At 42.9% G+C, this 25,354-nt stretch overlaps 1 protein-coding gene across 8 annotated transcripts in view; it reads right to left on the reverse strand.

Annotated features, from left to right (window-relative positions):
* Positions 1 to 25,354, reverse strand: part of PKP4 (plakophilin 4) — a 181,670-nt gene that overhangs the window by 27,857 nt on the left and 128,459 nt on the right. For 7 of the 8 annotated variants that reach the window (XM_072121960.1, XM_072121963.1, XM_072121964.1 and 4 more), the window contains 3 exons: positions 18,962 to 19,178; positions 12,947 to 13,079; positions 10,603 to 10,816 (listed from right to left, as the gene is read on the reverse strand). In XM_072121960.1, coding sequence (XP_071978061.1) covers positions 10,603 to 10,816; positions 12,947 to 13,079; positions 18,962 to 19,178 — 564 coding nt within the window. The remainder of the gene's footprint in view (positions 1 to 10,602; positions 10,817 to 12,946; positions 13,080 to 18,961; positions 19,179 to 25,354) is intronic. The other variant, XM_072121961.1, reaches the window with a different exon arrangement.

Genomic DNA, 25,354 nt, shown 5'->3' on the forward strand with positions numbered 1-25,354 from the left:
ACAGGCAGTAGAGACCAGCAGGGACCCCACTAATGCCGAAACGGCATCTGTTAGGTATGTAGTGTTTTTACAGATTTTGGGGTCTGTAACACCAGTTTAGGTTAATGAAATAAAATAAGCATAAACCTTCCAGATTCTCCCCTCACTGAGGTCCCCAGTAATCTCAACAAATCTGAGATAAGAGTCATTACTGTCGCTTACTTGGATTATGCGGCGATTGGCTACATTGGCACAGGACTGGGAAAGTGGGCAGGAACAGGAAGTAGAGTCTAGAGCCAGAAACCATCAAAGTGCTGAAACGGTATCAGTGAGGTATCTTTGTGTTACTACTCAATGGGGCACATTTACTTACCCGTCCCATCGCGATCCCCGCCGTGCGTTGTCAGACGAGGATTGCCGTGATTCACTAAGATCGTGCGTCCAATTTCCTACATCTGTCGCTTCCCCCGCTGAGGTCCGCCGGAGTTCACCTTCTTCCCGGTGCATGTGAGTGCTGATCTTGCGACACAATTTGCTTTTCAAATTCCGGGGTTTGTCCGAATAAGTCGGGTTGTCCGACGTCCAAGCCTCCCGATTTTTGTCGCATGCAAGTTGCCGCCGATGCGCCACAATCCGATCGCGTGCACCAAAAACGCGGGGCAAAACGGAAAAGAATCGGGAAACTCGACAAAAATACGGTATTCGGACCCTTAGTAAACGAGCCCCATTCTGTGCTTTTGAGATAAAATATGGCCGCCTACGTAACAGCATCGATAGTCATCAGACAACCTCAGCACCACTTGCCAAGGACAATCGGCTATATTTTGTTAGTCTGTATAAATGAGAATTTATAAATAATGTCAATACGAAATTCGTTTTTTGAAACCTTTATTTAACCGGTTTGTAGAAAAAACACAAATGATGAATGATCGGCGCTTCACATTCGCAGCCACGTAGGGCGAAAGCAATGTCAAAAAGTGCAGCCGTATTCACGCAAACAAAATCAATAGAACCGCTAAATCTCATTTTCATATCAGGCGTCTAACTCCATCTGTAAGAGCCTATTGTTACCGGTATGAAATCCCTTGAAAGCTGCGGAGGGCGATGTACCGGATCACTAATGCACCGGAGCTCTACATTTTTGCGGACTATAAGAATAATAATAAGACTCAAACATCGCAGGTGACCGGCCAAAAAGGTGAGACATTCACAAAGAGGTGACAAAAAGCAGAATGTTCTCCTTGTTCTGCTTTGTCAGAGGCAGTAACGTGAAAGTCGCCATCGCATAGAAGTCAGCCAAGTTGTAAAAAGCTTCTTTGATTATTTCCATCCATGTGAAACAACGACATAATGTTCCTACCTGAAGCCAGGAGCGGCACTAACTTAGAGGGTGACTGTTCCACGGAGCGAGACAAAGATGGTGCTTATATATTTTCTAGTGTAGCCAGCGCCGGAGTCCTCAATAAGGATCCCATTTATATTCCAACCAAGTGGAATGACAACAGGTCAAGTACACTGGCGCGGAGTCAAATCTTGGGCCACAGTTCACATGCCCAGGTAACAATGTGGGGTATGGGGAGGGGGTGGGAGGTGTTCTCCGGGAGGATATAGGTTTAGAAAAGAAGAAAAAAAACCCAAAAACAATATAGCAGATTTAAAAAACGAAAATGTGGTCATGTTCCCATTGTGGTCGGTGTAAAAGTGCAAGTTACATCAAGAGTTAAATATTCATGGTTATCCTTGCCATTAAGGGAAAGGAAGCTTCGGTGGAAACCAATTGAACCCAATCACAGGTCAACAATGGCCATTGCGTGGCAGTTCCCCCAGTATATCAAGGATTACCGTATTTTGCCTTAGGACCAGTTCACACATAAGATTTAAGCAATGAAAAAAAATTGATCTGGAATAAACAATCTGCTGGTTTTCTAAGTAGACACTATCATGGATGAATAAAATCCGTTTTTCAGGTTTTTTTATGCCACAAAAAGCCACCATACAGATCGTGGATTCAATTGGGATACCGCCATAAGTCAACTGTGTGTAAAGAAAATGCAATTATCCATTACAGGGTGGGAAAAGGAAACCTGAGTCTCTAGTGCTGGTCACTCTACATCAATGCCTGACTTTTAAGAAGCCTTAACGACATGATGTGGGATAGCAGCCAAAGCAATAAGTCTCTGCTAAAAGGAATACAGACCAAAGACATTGAATCTGATCAGAGAAATGGTTTGGCTAGGTGAGAAGCCATAGACACGGGTCAGGAAGGACATTATTGCATGTGTACAGAGTCTTCTAGGCCTTGGATCACTCGGTTGTTGCAGATGTCAGTGAAATTCATATGTTACATACGACTTATGGCTTGTTAGAGGTTCTTGATGGATATTCCCAAATGTTAGATCCTCCTCCCTCTTCGACATCTACATCCCCAAAAAACCCTATGTTTAAAGTGGCAGTCCTGATATCACAATATCGTCCCCATTTTATAGGTTTCTTGTACCTCGCTGGAATAAAAGACGCATTACAATGGGGTAATACACATCATGGAGCCTTGGGAATGCAGAATGAATAGTGTGTGGGACGCAGGAAACCTGTTCTACAGAGAGATAAGCTATAAGTATATATAATGGATAAGTATATATAATGGGCACCTATTAAACCCAATCTACAGTGATTAAAGTGCTTGGAGTCCTGTGACTGCAGAGTGGCCGATGCTGCACGGTATCGCAGCGGAGGCCACCCAGAGAATACACCTTCTATTATGTGCGAATATAATAATACGGAATAATACTCCTGCACCGGTGCTGAGCCACACACTTCAATCATAGCCCATAGGCTTCCTCCAGCTCAGGCTGAATGAGACCCTTGTAACCGGGCTCTTGGGGGCTCTGTCTCCACTTCTGGTGTAGAGAAAACTTGGATAATTCCAGGCACGCTCTGAAACACTTGAAAGAACAGAGAACGGAAGGAGCGAAGTGAAGAATGGAGAATATTTGAGAACTCTGACACTTTGTTCCCTATGCCTGGCAATCTCACTTTCCATAATAGCAGTGAATTTGCTTATAAAATCTGATGGGAACGGCCCCGACACTTGTCCACCAAGTTATTATTCCCTGAAATTGTTTAAAGGGAAATGACTCAGCTGTCCTATCACGTGAGAGCATTAAGCAGTTCCCTCTATGCACGTCTGTCCATCCTGTGTCTAACGGTTATTGTCCCTTGTGTCGTACTATAATGGTAATATATTACCTTATGTATATTACCTTATGTATATTACCTTATTAATATATTACCTTATGTCATATAGTGTGGTCTTGTTCACCTATAATGTGCTGTTACTAGCAACATGTAAGAACACGACTCTCGTAGTGTATGTATGTAACTGTAACGTTAAGTCTGTCTCTGTGTGTAACTACTGCCGGAAGTATGTACAATGCCCCCCCCCCCCCCATGTGATCAATAAAGTAGTATTGCAATGTAAAGGGGTTGTATATCTGGATTTTTAATAAATAAATAATTCTTTATTTATATAGCGCACACAGATTACACAGCGCTGCACAAAGCATGACAAATTGGTCCCTGTCCCCATGGGGCTCACAATCTAAACAACCTAACAATATGTTTTGGTGTGTGGGAGGAAACTGGTGGACCCGGAGGAAACCCACGCAAACAGGGAGAGAATATACAAACTCTTTGCAGATGTTGACCTGGGTGGGATTCAAACCCAGGACCCCAGTGCTGCAAGGCAGAAGCGCTACTCACTCAGCCACCGTACTGCCCTTATTTTTTTTTCTTATTACCAGGTTTTGGAATGGATTAAACACATACGCAGCAGTGCTCTCCTCCACAATCCCTTGCTGCTCCCCTTCTGGCACATTTTGGTCCGTCAGTCAGTGACCAACCGGCAGATCACTGACTTGCATCGGGCGGCGCGGACCCACTGTGCTGCGAAGCCCCATAGTCTGACCTTGCACTTCCCTCTCGAGTAACTATTGTAGGGGTCTCCTGGATGAAGCATTTCAGAACAGCTTGGTGCAGATTGCCCAGGACATTGAACCATGAAGTTATCTTCCAGTGTATTTTACATAGTAGTCGCTTGTTTTTGAGCCAAAATGTCAGTGAAATACTCAAGAAAACGTCAGCAGAAGCGATAACAAAAATGTAAAAAAAAAAAATCCCAAAAAACTTAGGGATATTAAGATGCTCCCCATCTCTTGAAATGCCTGCAGTAATTTTCAGGACCTTCAATATGCATGTGAACAAACCCCTAGGGAACACCCAAGGCCATGTGCAACTGCAGAGCCAGGAAAACTAGAATGACTTTACTCAAAAGTTGTAAAAAAAAATATCTTCATTAACTTTATAAATATGGAGAAAGGACTCATTTTTTTACAACAGATATATAAGCCAGGCCAAGACTGGAAAGCTCTGGTCTCCGGTGTACGATCTCCGAACATTTGGCAGAAGACGGATGAGTCTTTCTATATTCATGGTGATCGAACTTGAGGTCAAAGTCATCATACTTGAGAGCACCGGTGAGGATTAGAGAGGAGATTATCTCACGGGTTATTAAAGAATATACAAGTCTTCAAGAGCAAATTGGGGAAAGATCAGAGTTAGAAATATCTATATATCTCTGGATGTCCAGGAAAGCACAGACTTCGTGCTCCACAGGGGACAACCAGAGATCATCAGGTTACTGAAGACTTTTTTTTCCCCCCTCAAACTAGTTTGTTGGCTTAAAGTAAACTGAAGAAAATGAAATTCTGTCCAAGGTCGGGAAGTAAGAGATCTTCTTATGGAGAATGCCAATTAAGGCCACCGTGTAGTCTCCGTAAGGAGAACTCTTATTTCCCGACCCTAGTCACAAGCCTTTCACTCAGCCAAACCAGTTCCCCCTACACTGTACTGAAGAGACCTAAGCAGGTCGAAACAGTGCTGTCTACAACAAAGTTTTGTTGGAACTGACAAGTTTTTTTGCATGCTAATTAGCTCCAAGTAGTCATGGTGGTGGTGATCCTAATACTCTGGTCATGTGGGTGTGACAGACACTCACTGATCACGGATAGCGGATAATATGCTAACTTGGTATATACATGTTAAAAAATATAATCTCCTTATACTTGATTTTAGAAGGTTTGGAGGCCATAAATAACAACGTTTAAAATTATGGTTTTTAACTTTGTAACTGGTACGTCTCATCTGTCTCACAGGGTGAGATGGTCTAACAGCTTGTAAAGCCAGATCACAGAAGGGCTTGGGTCATTAGCATAATTTGAGAAGTTGGTCTTAGAAGGAAAGTGGCCATGGATAACAAATATAAGGAGATTACCACAGTAAGGCTTTGGTTTATCATGTTTGATTTTGTTTAAGATGGCTGCCTTCTGGCGTGCCATACCTATCACACCTATCCACAGGTTATTACACCTAAATACCATTGAGTTTAGTCTTCAGCCAAGACCAATTCAAGGGAATGGGAACAAGCTGCAAATCAGGCAGAGTTGTAATACCCAGGACCTTATGATGCCTGGTCTATTGTGAAGAGGCCACAGGTACAACCAGCAGGTCATTGAGCTTGACCCCACTGATCGGTTACCGATAACTTTTTCTATAGACAGGACATCAATGGAATAATCTAAGTAATTCCCTTTGGTGATGAGGCGGTGGTGTGGCGGTCTTCCTGCTGCTCCACTACTGGTACGTTCCTCTCTATCCATATTATTATAAGCACGTTGTGAAACTGAAAAGAAATATTCCCTCCATCTTTTATTCACATACGGCGTCTCCGCTTCGCTGGAGAAGTCGAGTGAGATTTGTGACCAGTTTCAGCCTACGACAATATAATTAGGAACGTAGTAGACGCCTGAAAGCAAATCCACAAAAAGTTATGTTATTAGAGAGATGATCATCGGGAATTGCGGAGAAACCCATCGAGCGCGTTGTGTTTGTTTACACCGAGCTGCTGCGGGAATATGACAGATGACGGGAGCGGCCTTCGGAAACTGTCCGAGGAAACCTTCCTAATGACCAGACATGGCGGCTTATTATGCGCTTCTGTGCCTTGACCGTGGGTTTTTGGCCGTAGCATCTGATACTTTGAGACGTAATTGAATTTTTCAGGAGCCGTTACCGAACAAACGTACAGGCGTGCCGATCTGCGATCAGCGAGTGTGAAGGGGGCTAATGGGTTGCTAGGCAACCTGACATCTGCAAAAAGTAAAATAAATGTACACAAGAAAATGGCTGACTGCACTGCTCGTATTGTGAGGCAACGTTCTCTCCTTTGGCACGAAAGGAAAGCGGCACATCTGACCATCCGCTCCGGCTTTTGTTTTGTTTCCATTAGCTACTGATAGGAAACCGATGAGAATTTGCCCGTTTTTATTTGCCGGAAAAAAAGAAGAAGCTGTAAATGTAGTTGAACAAGAGAGAAGGAGAAGGTTTAACTCCGACGAATGGCTAAGTTTCTGAGGACGACGCGTGGGGAATATCAAATGTGCCGGGGCAGTCACAGCCAGGATTTACAGACTGGCAGAAAAGGTGAAACGGCGGCACTTCATTTTCAGATGTCATGAAAAAGTAAGTGTCGGAAAAAAGAGTTCAGACGTTGCGATGCACTTCATTAAAACAACTTTTTTCTCTCCGGATAAGAAGAAAGGAAGTAATGGACATTTTCATTATTATTACATTTACAGAGTTGGCTGGAAGGTAACCAGCTGCCAACCATTTCCTCCGATCAGGCTCTATCGTAAAATTATGACTTGGGTCATAGATTATGGGCAGGACATCATTGTTTAATGTAGATTTTATAAAAACCAGAAAAGGAAGAATTTCAATTACTCATCTTGTATTGATTTGGATATAAATCACCCAGAGCTGCACTCATAATTCTGCTAATGGACAACCCCCTGATAATTCAGCTCTGTCGCCACTCTGCACACTCTGGGAAAGTTGGATTTTTTTTATATTGATTAGAAAATTGACAGAATGAAAATGAATAGTGGGTTGTGTTTCAGGTTCTCATTAGGGACACAAAGCTGTTATCTGCAATGCACTATGGGAACGTATGCAAATGAGCTTTCTCTCAGTAGAAAGCAGTTTAGCTAGCGTCACTGTATTAGTAGCCATCTCCGATGGGTGACACTAACAAGACAGCATTTCTCCTTTTGGATGAAAGCTAATTTCCAAAATGCAAATCCATAGATGCAGCTCGAGAGGGACAAGACTGTGCAGGGAATGGATAATACAAACTCTATATAATGAGGTTAAAGGAGACTTATCAGGGCTTTTTAGCCCTCTTTGAAGGTCTTTCTCTACACAACCGATACATACTTGTGCTTCAATCTCTCAAAAAAGGATCTCCCCCCTCCACCGGGAAATCATTGCTTAAAAATATGCTAATTAGTCTGATGTGCTTCAAGGCGCATTATCAGAGCCCTTCTGAGTTCTGGCTCCAGCGTTTTCTCTACAGCTCCCACCTCACTTCAGATACAACCACCAGTTCTGAACCTTCCTTCATTAGGCCACATCATTATACTCTCACAGGATGCCACCAATGTGCAGTAAAGCTTTCTTACGGCATCCCCATTGTACTAACCTTGGTTTATACTGAGTACTGGCACAATGGAGCGAAGGAACCGTTGAATACAAAGATCATTTCTGGGATCATTTGTGGGAGGACAGTGACATGGAGGAATGAATGGAGGTCCAGAAGAGGAGGTGGATGTCTCTTAAGTGCAACAGAGGGCATAGAGAAAGCTCTGGAGCTGGACCAAAGAGGGGCTCTGGAACATGCCCATGAAACACTTTAGGCTGATAGGCATATTAAAAATAGATCAGAGGATACCGATATATATAGGGTTATTATACACACACACACACATATACATATATACATATACATATATATATATATATATATATATATATATATATATATGTCATTGTACAGGGAGGGGGGGGAGATAAGCTGTGACATCATCTATTGTCAGTAGTGATGTAATGATGGGTCAGTGTTATCTATATAGAGGTCATTGTACATGGAGGAGGAGGAGATAAGCTGTGACATCATCTATTGTCAGTAGTGATGTAATGATGGGTCAGTCTTATCTATATAGAGGTCATTGTACAGGGAGGGGGAGGAGAGAAGCTGTGACATCATCTATTGTCAGTAGTGATGTAATGATGGGTCAGTGTTATCTATATAGAGGTCATTGTACAGGGAGGGGGAGGAGAGAAGCTGTGACATCATCTATTGTCAGTAGTGATGTAATGATGGATCAGTGTTATCTATATAGTGGTCATTGTACAGGGAGGAGGAGGTGATAAGCTGTGACATCATCTATTGTCAGTAGTGATGTAATGATGGGTCAGGGTTATCTAAATAAAGGTCATTGTACAGGGAGGAGGAGGAGATGTTAATCGTGTCTGTGATGTAAAATACACCGCATTCTCAGTGTTACGTCTCATTGCCATAAAGTGCCACATAACTGCATCTCTATGTGGGCGTGGCTTATAAAGTAATGTCTTATCCAACTTTGCTACTGACTCAGCTGCAGTCACATCCTAAAAACCTGACTGGCAATCATATTTGTGCAAGATCATTTTGATAATTACATCCATAATAAAATAATAATGAGCTTGTGTACTCGGCAATGTGACAGCGAAACGCAGGAGGGGGCTGTACCCGGTCAGGAACATTTACCAGGAGCTAAATCAATCATTAGCCCGAGAACTTGTTTATCAAGGCGGCATTTTTTTCATTTGTGAATTATGTCGGGGGAGAAATTAGAAAAAAAAAAAAAAAGAACATTAGGTTAGGAAATTCATGAACGGCGCTCAATTATTTGTGCCAATATCATAGCAGCTTGAGACTGAATGTTAATGCATTAGATAATCAGGGCACTCGGCGTCAGAGATGATTTTAAATAAATAATAGTAATAATGGAAATTGCAGAGGAAACAAATTACCAAAACAGTAGCGGGAAGCATCGGCGTTCTGCAATCATAGGACACTCAGCATTACAAACATCTTAATTAGCGGCCGCGCCATTTGCACTTCCATTTCCATATAAATCACACGGCGTTTGTTGCTCCGGTCACCGCTCAAATATGATAACATACACTGGACAAGGGCAGAATACGACCTGTATCACTCACATCCTCAGTATGGCTCACACAGTTAGCTAGGGGCCCACAGTGTAATTCAGAGTGCACTCGTTTCTGTACATATATACCCTCTGTAGTAATACAGGATGCAGTCTCACCTACACACTGAGCTACTGCAGCTGCATTCCCTACTCAAGGTTTACCTTTAGGGCTCATCACATGAGCAGAACCAGTCTCTATATTCTGGCTGCATTTCTCAGATCTGAGACCATCACAATAACTACAGGCGTAGCAGCCATAGCAGCTTCTACGGGCCCACAGTGTCAAGGGGCCCGGCCATCTGACCGGCCACACTAAAGAATGGAGGATGTGTGCTATTATATACATGTTATGCTGCACATTGTGTGTAACAGTGTATAAATGTATGGCTGTGTATATCTGATGTGTATTTGCTGTATGGTGTATATTATATATATATATATATATGCTGTGGGTGGCACTTCTTGTGTATATTTGTGCACAGATATGTATATATGATCTCATATATGAACTCACACAAACATAATGGGGACAAATATGCGGCCACACACAATTTGGCGCCGTATATCGTTCCCCAATGACGCCCGGTCACTGTGCGGTTAGCACATGTTGTCTCACCGTGCCGTGACCATGAATGGCGCAATATGGGACATATTTCACTGTGTTACTGTGACATCCCTGGGCTGCTCTATGGAGAGGGGTGAGAAGCGCTCATTCTTCCTCCTCTCCAGCGCGAAATTCAGAAGTCTGCAATGGGGCCCAGCCTCTACTATTTATGCCACTGTCGGCATGGGAGTTTGTAGTGGTTATAATGTAGGCGGTTTGGGTGGTAGCATGTTAGGGGCCCATGGCCACACAAACCCACCAAATTTTATACCGAGAAGGACCTTCATCCATGAAATCTTCTTACATCTGTTACTACTCTCAATATACATGTACACAAGAGCCATTTCGGGACCACCTTTGCAGGTCCTGAAACCACAGATTGAAAACAGCAAAAGGAACCCAAGAAGCCGATTCTAGTACCATATGTAGGAAGTGATTTCCAGACTTGTAGGGGCTATAATATTTATACAGCTGAGAGCCCATGCCAGTCTTCATCCCCAACAAGTTTGTGTAAATGATCCCATATAATACACATCTTTTCGCTTCTTCTGGAGGCTACAGAACCATCTTTTGTTTGACCAAAGATCCCCCTGTGACCCAGAGTGTGAAGAACAAGTATGATACGATGCGTGGTTCTTGACTTAAGTGTTCTTCTTAAAGTTCCTTTGCTCAAACCCTTCTTCCCTATCCCATACCTAACCTCACACAAGGCCTATGCTGTGACCCATCAGACATAACTCCAGACACGAGACCCCCACAGTTCTGATAATGATGTTATGGATTGAGCATCAGCGTCAAAAAGGCCAAGGGATCCATCAAAACATTGAACAACTACATTTGCATTGATTAGGTTTGTATAGACGCTCCACTCACCGGTTACCAGTTCTCTTACTTCTTGGTCGTTGGTTTTTCTCAGTAGTCTCAGGAGAGCTGGGATCCCACCGGCGTTCTTCACCGCAATCTTGTTTTCGTCAGTAGATTTACCATATACAAGATTCCTCAAGGCGCCACATGCATTTTTCTGAACTTCTAGGACCTTGTGATCCAGAAGATCAACCAGATGTTTTATTCCTCCGAGTCGACAAACCTGATGAGATTAACAAGAGGATGTCAACCGGTGCTCAATGGCCATAATTTACGCTCAAGCTTTTGGATCATATATAAAACCATGAAACTACATCAAGCCTTGTTCTAGCTAAAGAACGTTCATATGGACGAGGCCTTATAGTGGGATATTGCACGTACATTCTCCCTCCTTGCGTTTCCTAGTTAATGTTGAATTCTTTACCCATATTTTTGCGCGTGGTCTGAATATTGACAGATAAAGAAAGAAGAAAGAGTGAAAAGTATAGAAACTTATTTGTAATTGCCACAAAGGGTCGGCGCCAGCACTGGGCATTCCTGGGCAAGTGCTGGGGCCCTGAGCTGCTGGGGGGGCCCACATAAGGCTGTACATGAGGAATCCATGGGGGTGAGGCAGGGCTGTACCTAATGAAACAGGGGGGCTGTTTGGGATGATAAATTAAGGAATATTTTAGGGAACACGAGACTGTTTTAGTTTCTGAATCTTTAATGCCGCCATAACAGTTCACTGCAAAGGGACCCACTGAGGCTCTGTCGCCCAAGGGCCTACAGACACCTGGAGCCGACCCTGTTCCCACAAACTTTTTGATTGTAAAACAAAGCAAAAGACACACAGCAGCACAATAAACACTACAGCTATACACTGCACAAACTGGGAAACCAATGGTATTTTAAAAATCAAAATATCTCTAGTCCTATCAGTAGACAATCTCTCGCTGGTGATTTGAAAAAAATTTAAACAAAAATAAAACAGAAAAATCTTTCCCTTTGACATGAAACACTACAACAGTGAGGATTCGGAGAACGCCTACTATTATACAACCAATTTGGATGATGGTGAAAATCCACAATTCATGCGAGAGAGACGAGATGGTTCGACCTAAATAACAGCGTTTCATTCCTGCCGCCTGAACGTGGCTGCTACTCGGTGACAGGGAAAAGATTGCTATAATTTCGGAGGAGTTTAAAACACAATTATTGCTATAGGGAAAACGCTTTGTTATTTATTGATGCGGGTCATTTTAGATGGATTTTTCGGAGTTTTTCTCGCGTGTCTTAAAAGCCGCTGTATTTTGTAAAGATCGGTCACTCTTGGCAGCAGTCGGGTCACTGATCTGAATACAAAGCCCCCTCCCCGCCCCTCCCGCACGCAGACTGACGGCTATTGGAAAAAGATTGTTTGCAGCACGCCATCAAGTAACTTGTCGTCTCAGTTCATTGGCTCATAGATGGTTTCTGTACTGAAGCTTATTCACGCGTCGCATCGAGTCTTCAGAAACCACCGATAATAACTCTACTACTAATGATTTGACTATTAATAACCAGAGTTCTGCGCTCTAGGCGGCGCCAAGTCCGTCTGTCCTTATTTTTAATGGAAAGGAAATTTCTAGGAAATTCCTAACATTCTTTTGAACTAAAGACATGATAACCAGTTTTATACATTAAAAATCGGAATGCTTTAGGAGTAAAACTACTGACTATTAAAATCCTGCGCTGCTTCGGTGCAAGCGTTCTGATGAATTTTCGTCAGTTTAGGTTTACCTCGCTGCGTCATGTGACTGCAGCAGCCAATCACTTCCACACATTTGAACATGACGGGATCCCTGTGGAGGCCACTGATTGGCAGGCGCAGTCATGTGGATGTAAGGCATGCCTTTGCAATAGCAAAAAAGAATTAAAAAAATCAACTCAATCTTGGAACGTTTTAGCTGCACAAGACGGGATTACCGTATATACTCGAGTATAAGCCGACCCAAGTATAAGCAGAGGCCCCTTATTTTACCTGGTAAAACCTATATTTCTTTTACTCGAGTATAAGCAGAGTTTGGGTTTTCAGCACATTTTTTTGTGCTGAAAAAGTAGGCTTATACTCGAGTATATATGGTACATTTATTTTTTATTTATCCAAACCCAGCACACGTTTGAACACATATTTATCAGGATTTTTTTAAAATGTTTTAAGATTCTTCCGTTTATGTCTCTCTGTACGTCTTTAGGTTGTTCCAAACTCCAATAATGTGTAATGGGGGTCACGATTCCCTAATTGATGCAGACATAAAAATAACAAAAATAGCACAATGCGTTATTGTATGTGCTGAAGCCGGCACAAACACGTTTCCCACGTTTCTCTTACCTCAATTTTTATTTTATGGTCCCCGAAACAGAGGTGTTGCAGGTACGCGGCTGCGTTTGCTTGCACTGAAGGGAAGTGATGCTGCAGCATATGGATGACCTCAGGAAGCTCGGGATCTCTCCATGCAAACTCCCTGAAATAAGAAAATAGGATTCTTTCAAGCACCGATTCAGAGTCTCTATAATAAATACACACACAGAGGTCGCACTATAACATTAATATACGTAATAATATACGTAATAATAGGCCTTTCACCATTTTGAAGAGTATTTTTAGTCGAGAAGGAGTATGAAATTTTTAGTAATACAGGATCGGGCTGTCACACTGATAGATCCCATCGAGAAGTTTACACGGAGACATGGGCACGAGTAAAGCACACTCCCCACTGCTGCAAAAGGTCATGTGACCAGAGATCTGCACTCCGGTCACATGATCTTCTATCAGCCTGCCGGCTGCTGCAATGAATGGACTGCAACTAGCAACCAGTCAGAGGGAGAGGGAAAAGAAGTTAAGAGTAAAATTGTTCAAAGTAAATCTGCCTGTACAAGCGTAATAGACACTTGTACAGGCGTTATTGCTATCTTTGCACACACCTATTTATAGATCGATAGCTGCCTGTAGCTATTTACTTCAACTGTCCTCAAACTACTACTCACTTAAAGGGAACCTAGGTACCAAATTTTATCTCCTTAAACTACTAGCCCCAATAAGTGGTGTATGGGAATGTTGTTTCTAGAATTCTCTCTCGTGTGAAAATGAGCAGAAGTAGAGTTATATTTTTGTAGGTTTGTGGTTCCACATCATCAAACTAGGTCCCTTACGAAACTTTGGTTTTGGGTATGTGGGCTGAAAAATTAGTTCCAGCTACCTTAATTTGCGTTGTGCAGTTTATGTGTTTTTTTCATTAGACGGATTGGATCTACAGGAAGAAAGGACTATACTTCTGGCCCACCAGCACCATCTTACAGAAGAGGGCCTTTATAGGTAGCATGAGGTACTGTAAACGCTAATATAAGGTGTCATTTTAAACACATCACAGCTCATTTTGGATGCACTTTTTTTGGTAACATTTTGAATCCCACCAGCTACGACCACTGTGTTATACTTTTAAAAATCCCAAATTTCACTTTCAGTATCGTCGGGGTCTGTAGCTCACAGAAGCAAAATTAGCAAAAAAGAAAAATTAGATTTTGAAATTACACCCAAAATCTTGTTTCTAGGTGCTATAGAACTGAAAATAAGGGCGCCTTACACTACACCTGCAGGAGATTTATTTATAGGTTAAATTATGTTATTTTACATATAAGAGGGAACTCTACAAGGGGGATTTCATACTCTACCTGGGGGGCTGGTTGTTTATTGGGGTAAAACCTGGAGACAAAGTTACATGAATGATTATTATGGCTTCTTGTATTGAATTCATTTTAATACCCAACACAGTTTCTAAAAAAGGACAAAGTAAAATGAAGCAGGAAAAGCCGTCACATTATACACAGAACAGCCATTAAAGCTAAAGCCGCTGACGGGTGATGTGAAGAACGCTGATTATCTGGTGACAGTGACAACTGTCAAGGGGTCGGATATATTAGATTCATAGGAACAAGTCAAATGCAAAAGCCAAAATTTTGACTACTAAATGATGTGGTTTTTAGGGTCCCCTATAATACTAATTTACCTATTTGGGATGCACAGCCCACTCCGGCCAGTGCCCGCTACTCGAGGCCAGCTCCGGCCAGTGCCCGCTACTCGAGGCCAGCTCCGGTCAGTGCCCGCTACTCGAGGCCAGCTCCGGCCAGTGCCCGCTACTCGAGGCCAGCTCCGGCCAGTGCCCGCTACTCGAGGCCAGCTCCGGCCAGTGCCCGCTACCCGAGGCCAGCTCCGGCCAGTGCCCGCTACCCGAGGCCAGCTCCGGCCAGTGCCCGCTACCCGAGGCCAGCTCCGGCCAGTGCCCGCTACCCGAGGCCAGCTCCGGCCAGTGCCCGCTACTCGAGGCCAGCTCCGGCCAGTGCCCGCTACTCGAGGCCAGCTCCGGCCAGTGCCCGCTACTCGAGGCCAGCTCCGGCCAGTGCCCGCTACTCGAGGCCAGCTCCGGCCAGTGCCCGCTACTCGAGGCCAGCTCCGGCCAGTGCCCGCTACTCGAGGCCAGCTCCGGCCAGTGCCCGCTACTCGAGGCCAGCTCCGGCCAGTGCCCCCTACTCGAGGCCAGCTCCGGCCAGTGCCCACTACTCGAGGCCAGCTCCGGCCAGTGCCCACTACTCGAGGCCAGCTCCGGCCAGTGCCCACTACTCGAGGCCAGCTCCGGCCAGTGCCCACTACTCGAGGCCAGCTCCGGCCAGTGCCCACTACTCGAGGCCAGCTCCGGCCAGTGCCCACTACTCGAGGCCAGCTCCGGCCAGTGCCCACTACTCGAGGCCAGCTCCGGCCAGTGCCCACTACTCGAGGCCAGCTCCGGCCAGTGCCCACTACTCGAGGCCAGCTCCGGCCAGTGCCCACTACTCGAGGCCAGCTCCGGCCAGTGCCCACTACTCGAGGCCAGCTCCGGCCAGTGCCCACTACTCGAGGCCAGCTCCGGCCAGTGCCCACTACTCGAGGCCAGCTCCGGCCATAGTGCGAGTCACCCTAGAATCTGCAACGGATATTCAGTGCAAACATTTTTTAACATAATTCCTTTCTTTTCTTGTATAAGAAAATGTGCTGTTCGTGGTCCTTTAACTTCTCTGTTCAGCAATAAATTATAAGTCTATTATAACCAGGTCAGGAGGACAACCTGCTCGCTATTCCTTTCAGAAAACACATATTACAATGTAGATTGGAGCAGTTTGTAACGCAAATTAAACCACAAGGCTCTTTTGACATCACTTAATATTAAACAGGGGTAATAAATTAAACCCCGAACACATGAACGTAGAGATATCAGAAAGGCCGGCAAACATCTCGCAGCTCCTAACATCAAAAAGCTATGTAGTGCTAATCGCATTACACCCGAGAAACATGAACGCTGGCTGGATGACTGAAACAAGACCAGGCACGGGGCCATGGCGGATCGATAGGACCAACAAACAGCAGAAACCGGGTCACAGAGTGAATAATGCAGACAATAAGGGTTCTGGACCAGGTTTCGTTACCTGTATATCCCCCGGCACCTCGTACAAGCGTGATAGGAGTACATGACAGGTCCTGGCATATTCAGTCAAGTAATAAACCAACGTACCCGAAGCTTGTGCCAACTCAAGTTATCCAACCAGTACAACACACGCACAAATACCTTACTGCGGCATCATAAAGTGCTGCTGTCTCATGGGTAATTATCAAGCCAATAAAAACAGGTAAAATTAGGTAGTAGGAGAAGCCTAAGCTGAAAAGAATTACATGGGGCATTTTTATGGCATTTTCAAGAATTTAAGCAAAAGGGGCTAAAAGCGAAATGATACAACTGAAGGGATTGCCTCGGTTCCCCTGATCAATTTGGTGTTTGTTTTTTAAAAATCTGTACTCCTGTTCAAAAGATATGGCCCCTGAAAGTCCTAATGTGAATTAGCACCTCCTACCGAAGGAGGCGGGCTTATGTTCATACAGCAAACCGAGCCACGCCCCCACGGGAAAAAAAAACCCGGTTACCACCCCTCTGCTTGTATGCGCTAATGTACAGACTTCTGGGGGCCATATCTATGGATGCGCTGGATGGATTTTATGAAAACCAACACCAAAGTGATCGAGGGAACATCAGCAATCAGATGTTTTACAATTTGTGGTTGCCTAAAGAATTCTGAGTTAATAAGATGATCACAGAGTCATCAACTAAAATAGACAGAAGCTACACTAAGGTGAACATATTTTTATGTACTACATGAGGGAGCGGGAGGAAATGGGCGCAGACTTCATCTCTATATTCGGTGCAAATGCGCCATACACTGTATAGTGGATGTTCTTGATATTGCAGATTATCCCCATTTACCTGAATAGGTCTGAACTACACAAGCACCATGTTGAATGGATGATATGGAATGTTAAGCAGCTAAACAAGGCAAAAGCTGAAGACTTAAATCCAATTACTCTCAATACAGCTCCCCCAGAGTTTGACACACTTGGACCCCAATGTGTTGACAAAGGGCCTGTAATCGGTCACAGGATGCAGTACCACACACAGATGGAGTTTTTGCGTTGCTAAATTTTCATTATGCCTTTTAAATTAGACCAATAGGTGGCGCTGTTCTCTTGCTATGTGCAGCGAACTGGGTTTACTATCATTTATTGTCTGTGTACTTTACAAATCCATTCATGGCTTTCAAAAATAGAGGAAAAGGCTCAGTTTGCACATCATAAAGGTCAATAGAAAAGAAATGATGCCAACGCACAGAAGAACAAGTCTTATTCCTGGATTCCACCAATGGTTCTAATCTATTGCTACGTGTCTTAACAGAAAACCTCCTAATAATGGGAAGGAGAGTGGAATTTATTAGATGGAGAGAAGTTGAGCTCAGTCTTATATAGTTATTAAGTATAAAAGCGGGACTTTTTAGTAAATTTAGAGGGGACTCCCAGATGGGACAGTGAGAGTCCTGACAGTGGGGCATTTAGGACTCTCACTGTCAATCACTGTGTGTGGGCAGGGCAATCAGGACTCTCACTGTCAATCACTGTGTGTGGGCGGGGTAATCAGGACTCTCACTGTCAATCACTGTGTGTGGGCGGGGTAATCAGGACTCTCACTGTCAATCACTGTGTGTGGGCGGGGTAATCAGGACTCACTGTCAATCACTGTGTGTGGGCGGGGTAATCAGGACTCACTGTCAATCACTGTGTGTGGGCGGGGTAATCAGGACTCACTGTCAATCACTGTGTGTGGGCGGGGTAATCAGGACTCACTGTCAATCACTGTGTGTGGGCGGGGTAATCAGGACTCTCACTGTCAATCACTGTGTGTGGGTAAGGTAATCAGGACTCTCACTGTCAATCACTGTGTGTGGGCGGAGTAATCCCAACTCACAGTGTCATTCACTGTGTGTGGGTGAAATAATTACGGTGTGTGAGCAGAGTAATCAGGACTCTCCCTATCAATCACTGTGTGTGGGCGGGGTAATCAGGACTCTTATGGTCTCTGCTAGGAGTTTTGTCTAGTTTTCTCAGCTTTGTACTAGGCTTTTATATCACAGAGCTCAGCTTCTCACCTGCCAGGTTCACTTTACGCAACAAAACAAGAAATAATTTATGGTCAGGACGCTCTGCTTCAGATTCCAGAAGGTATCATTTCATTTCTAGGTATGAAATACGTGACTTGCACTTGATTTGAAGCCCATTCCAATAGCAGGGAAAGAAGTACGATTTACCAATTACAGCCGGCATTTCGCAGCTAGCGTGATGTCGGCCACTTGGACCACGGAGGAACGTGACTGAGATGTCAAGCAAAGCAAAATGATAAGTGATAAGATGACAGGGGGAGGCAGGGTGCTTATTAAGGATTAGTAGATATCTAGGTAATGTAAGGTAAAGGACGTCTGTAAGGAGAGAAGATGGCAGCATAAAATCTTCCTGTCCAGGGTAATCGCACACTGCTAATAATACAGTGAAAGAATGGAGAGATTATATTGATGCTATAGCCACTTCTCTCTATAGGAACGGTGCTGCTCCTGTCTACTAGTGGTCTGTGATTGCCTTAAATAATTCAAAGAATCTAAGCAGCAATACCAGGCAGAGGCCACAAGGGTGGCGCTCTCTCTCCTCAAAATAAACAGTGCCCATTTTATAATAGACAGAAGCCAGAACTACATTAGTATATAGGAGGGAATAGTAGAGCAACAGGACAGCCATCTAGATGTAGAATTATACAGGCTTTACGTCAACTAATAAAATCAGAGGGGAAATTCTGAATAATGACCATTTAGAAAGTGGTTTATCTGTGTGCGCCATATAAATAAAGGAATTATTATTATTTAATGTACAATGAAACATATTTCGGTACAAAAGGTGTCCATAGCCTTCAGCAAGTTATTTGCTCGTTTTCTATAGTTTACTTGCCTGGGATCCTTCTGTATGCTGTCAATCGATGGCGATCTTGTAGTTCCATCATCTGCTGGGGCTGCGTGTGGCATCCTGTTATATCCGCCTTCTGATAACCGGTACGGCATCGATCTGTATGGCTCAGCATAGGTAGCTGCAGTGTTGAGAGCATAATTATTTCTTTGGTATGCAAGAGTGTTACGTTGGCTCAATGTCCTGTGTAGATTACCAGACCCTAGCAAAATAAAACGATAAGTTCACACCAGACCTCCGTGACCACTGGGAGCGCTACTGAATCTAAAAAATTAGTCCACCATTACCGGAAAACGTACAAGTACACCATTAGGATGTGGGTGGTTAAAAGATCACCTAATTAACCCTATAAGGTGTATATAAGGTCTGGGCAAAAAAAATCAGGCAGAATTTGCCCTCTGTGTAGTGTCAGACAGGGAACCTGTCACCAGGAGACCCATTTTTAGCACCCCCCCCAGTCCCCACAGAGCATAGTACATACACTGCCATACAAGTGTTTTTGTATAAAAAAAAATAAAAAAAAAAATAATAGGTTTTACAGAAAAAAAAGATATGTTATATTGTACCTTTCATTAGCATCTGCTGTGTGAACTTCTCCATGTGTCCTTTTCAAATATATGAAAACGCCAATCACTTGGCTTAGCGACACCCCCTTCTCCTCTACAGCCAATCCCGAGTGAGGGGAGTTATTCATATATTTAAAAAGGACACATGGAGAAGCCGTTTCCCAAGGGTGGGGGGGAAACTGCTCCTTTCCAGCCACTCCCAGGAGACGAGTGCCTAGTCACACAACAGATGCAAATGAAAAGGTACAATATAACATATCTTTTTTTCTGTATAACCTATTTTTTTATACAAAAATACTTTGGCAGTGTATGTACTATGCTCTGTGGGGACTGGATGAGTGCTAAAAATGGCTCTCCTGGTGACAGGTTCCCTTTAAGTATTTTTAGTATTGATGCTCTTTACAAGTGTCCATGAAGACCGGGCAAATCTTATATGTTACATCCATAAGGATCTATCCATCATGGATCGGTTATGAAGACGTGCAACTTTGTGTCCTAATCTGCTGATACTCAGAGAATGAAAACAATATTATTTAATACATCAAGTTGCATAACTTTGTAGAATATAAAAATTTTGGATTGGCCGTAATATAATACTCGTGGAGGGTTAGATGATCTCACCAACAACTATGAGATCTGGGGACCAAAAAGATTTTTGTACAAAAGTAACTACTGTGTGTCTATGAGATTAGTAAGTATATACCCTATGGCTCGTGGGGGGGAGAAGACATCGATCTGACACCAAATTATAATAGAACACAATTGTAATTGTACAACACATATAATACATCATGCACATGGAGACGTAACATACAGCATTGTAGATTATTACAGAGTACGATGAAGTGTTAAATCAATGTTAATTCACAGTGAGACCGATGGAACAGATTTTACCTGTGTCTTCAATGTCTATATACACCACAAGTAGGGGCCTCGCTGCTGGTCATAACCTGCTAATAATGTACCAACTCCGAAAAAATATATATATTTTTTTTCTTACAATGCCTAAATGTAACTATTTTACACCAATACTAACTTTTTGTGGCTGGCTAAGAGTAGTAGTTTTGCAGAAGTTGGGGAGTGATAGGTTTAAGACCATATTGAAATAACATCTCTAGTACAATAATAGCACAATAATAATATTAATAATAAGCATTTACACCCAGACAAAATAAAATAAAAGCTATTTTTTGAGCTAGAACCTGGGAGGTAAAAAAAAAAAAATGGCAGTGATTTGTTGTCTTATACAGGGCCTGAAAATCAACATATAGACCACCAACATCAAAATCGCCATGGTAAACTAAGGGCACTTACTCATAGATTCAGGCACCATAACTGGTAATGTTCTTATATTTGTTTTCCATGGCCTGCTTCTTTCTAAAATCAACTACAATTACGCATAGCAGAGCCCTTCAGATTCACAAGCTATTACAATGAGCAGAACATGTCTCACCCAACCTCCTGCTCCCTCCATCCCTCTGCCTGTGTATTCTAGAAGTAGCAGGATGTGTAGTGGGAGGCGAGACCAGCTCTCCTCATTGTAACAGCCAGAGAAGCTAGAGCACCGGATACTCCCACCAGAGCCCTTCTGTCTCATTAGCATAATTATACAAATTGATTTTAGAAGGAAGGAGGCCATAGATAATACCTATAAGAAGGTTACCAGTGTCACGGTGCCTGGATCTATGAGTAAGTGCCCTGATTTATTATGGATTTAGATGGTGGATTTCTTAAATCCATTATAAAAAAATATTTAAAAAAGGTAATTCCTTTTTGTTTTTGATATAACACAGAATTGATACACAAAAGGGAGGAAGATTCACAGAAGCATCAAAAAAATGTATACAAAATATTAACATGTAAAACTGGAGGAATAAATAAAGGAATAACAGAATGTTTAGAAGACAAAATGATACAGTTTTCTGATTGGTTGCAATGTGGTAAAGCTTTGCCTGACTCTTGGTGCTAGTTTTTTTTCCTCCAGTACCTTGGACACTTTTATAGTACTATGGGTCCTGTACACTTTTTGTAACCCGGACCAGAAAAATTCCTATGCAGTTTTTAATAATTAAGGGCCGTGCATCAGCGAGTTAATAGAGCGCACCACGCCCGGGAGACAATCACAAGCGACACTTGTAATGGCGCTAAGACAGCCATATATTAAAGCCTGCAGACGGTAATATAACTTTATATTATGATCAGCTCCCGCTCTCACTGACAGGAGCCGAGCACCATCGCACCTAATGGATGTTTAATAGGGAAGGTTATTTGCATGAGGTCATTGAGGCTAATGGGGGAGCCGTCTCCGACAAGGTATGAAATAGACTGGGTTGCCAGAACGAGCCATTTATAGAGTACGAGCGCAAGAAGCGGTCAGGGATCAGCACGCCGAGGAGAAGACGAGCCTTTATTCTTTTCATCGCGGTGTCAGATGCGAGCGCCTTCACTATAACTCCATGGATTATTAAAGTGGAGCTGTTCAGCAGAGGAAATTTTATTCCAGCAATTCTTTATTAAGCAGTAAAAACTAAAAGCGACTTTCCTCTTAATATAAACCTCAGGGCTGTAAGTATATGGGAGTAAAGGAGCGGTGGAGGAGGAGGAGGAGGCCCTAGAACGAGAGATCGGGTTAGAATTACGGAGCGCTGGAGAGGTCATAAATATATCAAAGTGAGATAATATTGTGCCATATACTGGCAAGTGCAAAGGCAATCTAAGTCACTGGCTGAAATATTTCATGTTACTGCGGAAATAACCTACCGAGACCACAACACCATAGTATTTGGGAGACAAATTAATTTCAGGGTGCAGAAGTAAAGCTACTTAAACTACCACAATGAATTCATTTTGAGGCTCTTAACATACAATACTCAATGAAGCACAACATAGACTGTATGTCTCCCATAATGGGAACTTTACCCTGCTCCTCCTTAAAGGGGTTCTCCAGCTATAGAAAGTTAGACCTCACAGGATAGGGTCTACCTTGCTAATTGGAGAGTATCTCAGTGTCACAATTGAGATAACCAGAACAGACAGTAGTGCACGCACTGGCTGCTCCGTTCATCTCTACGCAGAGAGCAGCTAGTCGTGATTACGCCGGCTGCTCCATTTATTTCTCTGGCACAGAGAAGGGTGCTTGGCCATCTCCGTCAACGCCATAGAGATTGGAGAACGGAGCAGCCAGTGCATGCGCTACTGCCTGCTCTGGTCATCTCATGTGCAACACTGTGATACCCACCAATACCTACCTGTGGATTGGCCTAACTTGCTAGGACTCAAAAACCCTTTTAAAGGTCTAAACTCCAATGCAGCAATGTATTTTTGTAAAAACTTAATTCTATACCCTCTGTCGACTCCCCGAATCACTGCTGTAACTCTATTGGTTGTATTGTGTAGTTAAGTGCCATCTGATGGCTGGTCAATTCTTGACTGAAGGTCAATTCTATAATTGAGATAAAAAAATGATCAACATCTGCTGGATTTGGTTGTCCATATTTTTATGAGACAGCTTTGCCATCGCCTTAAATGGAAACTTGTCAGTTAAACTAATTCACACTAACTAAACATATAATCGAAAACTGCCATTATACAGCAGTACAACTATCCATATATTGTTCCTCTCCATGCCTATAAAGTTCCATAGTCTTTTGATCAAGTTGACTCAGGCCAGTGAACTCGGCTTTTCACCATTCACCCCTCCCTCAAGAACGAGAGAGATATGTGCTGTGTGTGAGTCAATGAAGAGAAATCAGTTCCCTCATTTCCCCTCCCTCATGGATTATTTTCAGCGAGTCACACACAGCCAGCGTCTCTCATGAAGAGAAACCACAACCTCTTATCTGTCAGTAAGCAGGAGGCGAGGGTGAGCTACAAGAACCTGAATATGCTGGACTCCGCTCAGAGGAAAGACTATGATTGGACTCGCATGTCATTTGCATAGAGGGTGAGTCAACTTTATGAACAGGCTGTGAACAATCCCTAAACAATATAGGGATAGTTGTACTGCTACATGATGGCTTTCAAATTTATGTTTAGTTATTTAGGATTTGTTCAATTGATAGGTTCCCTTTAAAAGCGGATTTTCACTTTATATAGTTTGTGTAAGGAAAAGTAGTACAGTTTTCCAATATATACTTTCTGTATCAATCCCTCGTGGTTTTCTAGATCTCTGCTTGCTGTCATTCTATAGGAAGCTTCTATATTTGCTTCCAGTGGATAGAAATCAATCCATGGTGATGTGATGTCACACAGGTGCACGGTTTGTTAGTATCACAGAGAATAATCAGAGCCATGTGATACTAACGAGCCGTGCACCTGTGTGACATCACATGACCAATGACAGATTTCTATCCACTGGAAGTAAACAGAAGCTTCCTATAGAATGACAGCAAGCATGAGGAATTGATACAGAAAGTATATTGGAAAATTGTAGAACGTTTTCTTACACAAACAATATCAATTATTAGCTGAAAGTGGACAATATAAAATTTTATAAAATTACTAACCGAAAACCCTATGGCACAACTTTCTCCACATGCGCTACTGTAATAAGTAATGTCCCTTCAAGGGCATCAATAACATCCATTTAACTAATTGGCCTCCAGACTTTAATTACCGCAGTAATGAGGTGGATTCTTTGACTCTAGCAATAAAAGAAGTGGAAATTTCCGAGTACTCTTAAAGTTTTAGCGAGTTGGGTATTTCTGTGCTGCAGAACATTCCTGTACACCGGGGAGACGTGTCAGCAGCGTATTGTTTTCGCGTCCATCAAACCATTAGTTTAAATCATTTGTGGCGCGGCTCTGGTATAATCAGTGGCGGCTGATTTACTGGTCCGGTGGTAATTGTCTGATACAAAAGGTCCAGTACAAATGACTCTTGTGCGGAGTAACATGGTCACATCTCATGTATATAGCGCATTCATCATCCCGCGGCCGGCTCCGCCGCTTCCATCACTGTCTTGCGATACAGACACAGCGCTTTATAGAGCCCACAACAAACCTGCCGAGTATTGATTAATTAATCTCCCCCGCCATCACCAAGTATGTAAACTCTGCCCCCGGAGACACAACTTCACAAAATCACAATCTTGTCCTGGTTTTAAATTCCTTTGCAGTTTTCTAAGGGAAATGCATGTGGATACCCTATGAATATTGTATTTTAGAGAGGACCTGTCAGCACATCATTCTGCCATCTAAAAAAAAAACAACCTGTACTCTCCATAAAATTTTAGAATATTTTTTTTTATACAACTCTGTATTGTACCACTTTTATTCCTCCTAGGAATACAGGTATAAACTTACAACTGGGTGTCAAAACTCACCCTGCAGCTTTATCAATTAGATATATTGTTATCCCTTATCCATTTGTTAAGGGAATTACAAAAACAACCCCTTTAAGTGTTAAAGAGCGCTTTATAGAGACCACAACAAACTTGCCAAACATTGATTAATTAATACCAGGTGCCCTCTTCTTACTAGCTGCATGATTGCTTAGATTAAAATATACATTATATTGAAATAGCTCCCTCTAGTGGTGAACACAGGAAGACAAAATTTGATCTACTCTATGCAAGGGATATGGAGTTTTGTATACAATTTCTCACTGCTATAAAGAATTCTGTCCTTAATGTTGGAACTATTCTTATCCACTCTCTCAACAAGCCAAATTTTAGGATACTCTATTGCAGGCATCAGCTACTTTAACCTTTAGTTTTAGACGCCATGCGCACAGGTCAGCTGTTCTAGATCAGGGAATAGCCAATATAATGAATGAAGAACCAAGAAAAATTCAATAATTTTGGAATAAAAAG

Source organism: Engystomops pustulosus, chromosome 8, assembly GCF_040894005.1.
Source record: "Engystomops pustulosus chromosome 8, aEngPut4.maternal, whole genome shotgun sequence".
Lineage (NCBI taxonomy): Eukaryota > Metazoa > Chordata > Amphibia > Anura > Leptodactylidae > Engystomops > Engystomops pustulosus.